Here is a 6,180-nt window from a genome sequence, read left to right on the forward strand (position 1 = left end):
CACCCACACACACACACACACACACACACACACACACACACACACACGGAATTTTCAGGAAAGTCCACTTTCATCTCTGATATATATATATATATGCGTGCATGCATATACACACACAGCTTAAACATCGATGCTTAGAATGCGGGTAAGGGGATGGGTGGGCCTCCACATAGGACCATGCACTTCCTAACTAAATGTATAAGAAAAATGCCATTTAAAAAATATGTGTAAAATATATGCAAATATGTGTTCTTGATATATTTCAACATTCATAATGCATCCATTTCCCAATCTGCCTATCCTCACGAAGGTTGCTGGAGTGTTATCCCAGCTGTCTTCGGGCAGTAGGCAGGGTATCAATTTCTCAATGCGTGCATAATAGAAAGGGGTTTAAGCAATCAAAAGTGGCCACATACTGTGGATTTTTTTTTTCTTAACGTCCAATGCAAAGGGCTCTTTATTAACAATTACAGTTCAGGGTCGCCACAAAACTGCTGAACAGCAAAACATTTAAGTGTCAGAACTCATTTTGTGTTTCATTTTTTTCTCACAAAAATGAATTCACTCAAAATTATATTATTGTGGTACAAGGTAAAAGAGGTCCTGAATGTCGTTCCAAACCTCTAAATCTGCCTCCAAAAAATTTAGGCTTACTCATAATGTACAGTAGTATAGGGAAATATAAAACCCGTTGCAATCACAACTAAGCCATGGCTACCATCTAGTGGTGAATGGTGATATTACAATTTGAAGCTATACAATGGAAATGACTTGACTATCTGCACGTTGATGGAATGATACCAGTTCGAAGTACAACAATTTTAAAGTGTTTTCATTTTGAAATGTAAGATGAGATCTGAATGAAACTTCCCCTGTGGTGTCCTGCAGTAGATAAGTTTATCTAAGGGATTGAAAGACTGTGTGATAAGAAAGGTATTATTTTTTGTGATTTTTTTTTTTTTCATGAAGTTTAAAAAGAATCAATTAAGCACATTTTAGAGGGCCGTTATTTTGAAATGCAACATCACATCTTCATGAAACCTCATAGGTGCAAAACTGGGGTAGTGTATGTAGTGTCTGCCAGACATGGACTGGTTGTGTGAATAAAGATAAGGGATTATTTATATTATGTTTCAATTTTGTTATTGAAATTAAATGTAACAACAATGAAATGAGCAGATTTCAAATAACTTTGATTTTGAAGTTCAACTGTGGCTCTTTATGAAACTTCATGGGTGGAATCCTGAGATAGTCTCGAAATAACACTGGTTGTACAATGGTGGATTATTTGGATTCTTTTTTTTTAATCAGATGTTAACCCATCTATTTTTTTTAAATTTAATATCAGGTTTGAACGAAACTTCCTGCCTACAATCCTGGGATCATTTCGTTTCTCCCAGAAGTGCAATGGTTGCTTGACAAGAGGAGTATGATTGATATACTTTTGAATCCAATGCGTTTGTCTAAATATTTATGGTTTAGGCATTTAATTTTAAATTGACAATCTTTGTGGGACTCGAGATTGGCCTGACCCAAGTACATGCTGTAGCTTCATAGTTCTGGTAGAAGTTTGTGTTGCACCATGGTCACTACAGTTGTGTGTGTGTGTGTGTGTGTGTGTGTGTGTGTGTGTGTGTGTGTGTGCGTGTGCGTGTGCGTGTGCGTGCGTGTATACATGTTAGGAAGCGGACAGCAGTCTGTCACTGGAGTCGAGAACGCAGATGATGGCAACAGTTATTGGCAGATACGAGGAAAGGCCAACCATCCGTGTCAGCGTGGGACAGCAATTAAGTGTGGTCAGCCTATACGCTTCACGCACATGAAGACTGGCCGAAACCTTCACACACACCACTTCAGCTCCCCCTTATCTAATAATCAGGTTTGTTATATGTGCACAAAGTCAGTAGCAGTGCTCTGTGAGATAAATATCCATCCATCCATCCAGTTTTTGATCTGTTTACCCTCACAAGGGTCGCGGGCATGCTGTAGTTTATCCCAGCTGACTTCGGGCAGTAGGCAGGGGGACACCCTGAACTGGTGGCCAACCAATCACAGGGCACACATAGACGAATAACCATCCGCGCTCACACTCACACCGAGGGACAAAAGTTGGAATGTTCCATCAAACTGCCACGCATGTTTTTGGAATGTGGGAGGAAACTGGAGTATCCAGAGACCGACACAGGCACGGGGAGAACATGCAAACTCCACACAGGAAGGCCGGAGCGGAATCAAACTCAACGTGAGGCCAATGGGCCTACGAATCGACCACCGAACAACCCTGTTGTGTGTGTGTGTGTGTGTGTGTGTGTCTCTCTCTCTCTCTCTCTCTCTCTCTCTCTCTCTCTCTCTCTCTCTCTCTCTCTCTCTCTCTCTCTCTCTCTCTCTCTCTCTCTCTCTCTCTCTCTCTCTCTCTCTCTCTCTCTCTCTCTCTCTCTCTCTCTATATATATATATATATATAGAGATAGATAGATAGATATATATATATAGATATAGGGCGGCCCGTTAGTCCAGTGGTTAGCACGTCGACTTCACAGTACAGAGGTACCGGGTTCAATTCCAGCTCCGGCCTCCCTGTGTAGACCCTAGTGAGGATCAAGCGGTTCGGAAGATGAATGAATGACTGAATATATATATATATATATATATATCACCAGTGGAAAAATAATACAGTATTTAAAATATCTCGTAATCTAATTCAAATTCAACTCCCCATGCTGCAGTATTGTACACCTTCATTCATTGTAGAAACAATGTCATCGTCGCGTCCGATGTAAAGAGCATCTTATTACTTTTTCGCCACAAAAACTCACAAAGTCATGCATATTCAGAGCGTGACATTTTCTGTAAGACCTGACCCATCAAAGAATAGCCAGAAAATTCAGATTTTTGGGAACTGAGATGTTTATTAACCCTTATAACCATATCCACTAAATATTTTTGCTATATAATGTTGTTTATGAGATTTTTTTTTTGTATCACATTTTAGTAAGCATTATGTAGATTACGTGTGAAATGACAATTTGGAGAAAATCATATTTTAAACCTGCAGTATCAAATTTGATGCAGACGATTTAATTGTAATATAAAGAATGAGTTAGTTAATAAATATGCATGTAGCAAATATGATACGAATGGCATTATAATGTGGTGAAGTAGCGAACTGATAAGAATTTGCATTTTGTGCTGGATAATTCTTGTAACTGCTTTCTTTGCAGGAGGTCAGTGCATTCGGAGAGAATGGCGAGGGTGATGACCTGGATGTTTGGACAGTGCAGTGTGATGGTGTCCACTGGGAGCGCAATGACGCCGTGCGATTCAAGCATGTCGGTACCAATGTTTTCCTGAGTGTGACGGGTGAGCAGTATGGCCCTCCCATCCGTGGCCAATGGGAAGTACATGGCATGACCTCACCAAACCAGCATAACTGGTGGCAGGTGATGGAAGGTGTCTTCATCCAGCCAAGCCAGGATCCACTCCACCAATCAGCTCATCACACTGAACTCTGAAATCAAAAGCCGTGAACTTGTCCATGGCTGTGCCTTGGTAAATTATTTCATTTGAGTGATGATTGATTTCTTTTTGTCTGTTTTCTCAAGGAATTGTGATAAGTTGTAGGTGGGGATCATTTGTAGAGATGGGTTATCCAAAAGCTATACATTTTGACGTTTTTGGTGATGTGGCCGCTGTATATGCTACATGCAAGGATCCATGAAAATTAAATCGTTTTTTATTTTTTGTTTTTCTTCAGCTCGGGTGCTTTTTTTTTCTTAGAAAGTACAACAGACTTGAGGATTGAGCACAGGTGTCCACCCCCGAACTACGCCTCCTGTCGTCCTGGTTGTAAAGTCATTACGTTGACACACCAAGAAGTGGAGATGGGTAGATGACCAGCGACTCACTTTACATGAACAAGGGTAGCCAGGTAAATCTCCACAAACATGTATTGCCGGCATCGGCTGAGACATCTATTTGTTGATGTGTAACCTCCAACCGATGTGAATATGCCAGTGGTGGGAAAAGTCCATAAGAGAACAAAAGGTTCTGACGCAATGAGTTCTTGAAGTGTTACTGAAAACTGCTGCTCAGAAGGAAAAATAAAGCCCCAGTTTGAATGAGCAAGACTACGTCCCATTTTTTGTCATCTGTTTGAAGTCACTGGACCAAGTTCGCAGTTCGCCACAAACTACGGTTCGGAGCTGATCACACTGATGGAAAAAAGTAACACAGGTCTTTCAAACAAGGATCTTCTGTTAACTAATTCTTGAGTCTTGGTATGTATTGCATGATGCATGTTGTCATTTTATTTAGACACCTGGGAACAGAAAAAATGCTAACAGTGTGATTCTTTGGTATGAACCTCATTTGCATGTATTTAAGAACATAAAATAATAAACACAACACCTAACATCAAAACACGGAGATTCGTACATTCTTAACTTTTCCCTCATATGAAATGGTAATAATTTATTTCCTGCAGTATTCGGTCTTAATTTAATTGTGCATGCATTGGCTGTGCAGCTTTCAGTCGTTTGTGGCTTATTTTAATTTTTCTTTTTTTGTTTCCGTCCGATAAAACTTTGAGCTTCTATGTGTTCCTGTCATGATCCTGTTCTTGTGTGTCTCCAGCAGGTGGCAATCGAAGGCCCTCCCTTCACTGCACACCTGTTGCCAATGTTTTTATCAATTGCCCTGTGTTAAGGCAAGGGTAGGGAACTCCGATTCCTCCAGAGCAGAGGTTGGGAACCTATGGCTCGCGAACCAGGTGTGGCTCTTTTGACGATTGCATCTGGCTCACGGATAAAACAAATTATTCTTGCTTGTTTAATCCATCCATCGGTTTTTCACTGTTCATGTCCTATTCAGGGCGGCAGGAGCAATTTTAATTGGATGATACTGGCCAACGTTGGCCATTGATGGGTAAACAGGTAAACGCCCCCTTTTGAATCAGTCAAAGTCAAAGCTAATCCTTTGGCGAATAAGATGGCGAAAAGAAAAAAAGATGACTAGTATGGTACACTTCAGGACGAATGGACACAAGGATTCGTCTTTGTGGAGAGAACAGGTTCTGCGGTGTCTAATTTGCAATGACAAAATACCATAGATGAAATGGTCGAACATAAAGCGGCACTTTGACACGCGCCATGCTACGTTTGCATCAAGATACCTTGTTGGAGACAGCAGAAAGGAAGCGTGCAAGCTACTGAGCAGGGTGCAAGCTAGCCAGCAGCAATTCTGTGTATGGATCTGGCAAGCTGACTCTAATTTCGCTCCCTTTGTTGGATCTTGAGCAATCGTGAGGAACGGAAAACCATTCACATTAATGGTGACTATAACAACAAAATTATTGAAAAGAATACATTCAGAGGCTTATGATACTGACATTTTGTTGAATTAACCTTCAAAAAAAATATATATATATATAGCACGGCTGGATAGCTCAGCACATAACACCATCCAGTGTGGGTCCCTGGGCAAGATCCTTCACGCTAATGCCTACCTCATACAATGATAAGAGACCATAAAACGAATGACATGCCGGCTCAGGCGTCGCCCGGCCAAACAAGGTCTGCGTCAGGTGCTGGGGAACCAGAGCACCTTGATGAAAAATGGGCTACTGGAACAAAGCGGAGATGGGCGAGATGCGATAACATGGCTCTGTTGGAATGCAACTACTCAAGCAACCCTAGTCAGAGGGGTTACATGCAGAGAATGTGGGCTAAATGGTTACTTCGAAACCCACAGTCACGGTTGACCACGAAACAACTAGTAGCTCAGTGTTCCAACATCCACAAACGGCAACTGCTGTCACAACTTGAGATTGATGAGGTACAACGCAGGGTCCACGGTGAAGGGCCCCAGGCTGCCAGATCAGAGGAGGAGGTCATACCAGAGATTGGGAGGCAAGCCCCAATGAATGCAGATGATGAGATTGGGAGGCCAGCCCCAATGAATGAAATGCTGAGCGAGGCAGCAACTGACCTGAAAGCTAAGATCATGGCGAGAATGAAAGCTGGGCAACCTAGAAACCGATTACAACGGCTATGTGAAGTACCACCTGAAAGTCTCATGGAAAGTGTGAATGCAGCACTGAGGGCGATCCCGACCGTAACGATCACGGAAACCAATGAGCTGATATACGCTTCAGCATCAGTGATCCTAGAGATGCTTGGCTATA

At 41.9% G+C, this 6,180-nt stretch overlaps 1 protein-coding gene across 2 annotated transcripts in view; it reads left to right on the forward strand.

The window, feature by feature from the left end:
• The window catches only part of sdf2l1 (stromal cell-derived factor 2-like 1), a 7,115-nt gene extending 2,991 nt beyond the window's left edge, over positions 1-4,124 (forward strand). Inside the window, exons 2-4 of one of the 2 annotated variants that reach the window (XM_019856162.1) lie at positions 1,683-1,879; positions 3,221-3,548; positions 3,777-4,124. In XM_019856162.1, coding sequence (XP_019711721.1) covers positions 1,683-1,879; positions 3,221-3,511 — 488 coding nt within the window. In that variant the 3' untranslated portion in view covers positions 3,512-3,548; positions 3,777-4,124. Of the gene's footprint in view, positions 1-1,682; positions 1,880-3,220 lie in introns of both variants that reach the window. The other variant, XM_019856081.1, reaches the window with a different exon arrangement.
• The last annotated feature ends 2,056 nt before the right edge of the window (positions 4,125-6,180 follow it).

Source organism: Hippocampus comes, unplaced genomic scaffold, assembly GCF_001891065.2.
Source record: "Hippocampus comes isolate QL1 unplaced genomic scaffold, H_comes_QL1_v1.1 scaffold179, whole genome shotgun sequence".
In the NCBI taxonomy this organism is placed as follows: domain Eukaryota; kingdom Metazoa; phylum Chordata; class Actinopteri; order Syngnathiformes; family Syngnathidae; genus Hippocampus; species Hippocampus comes.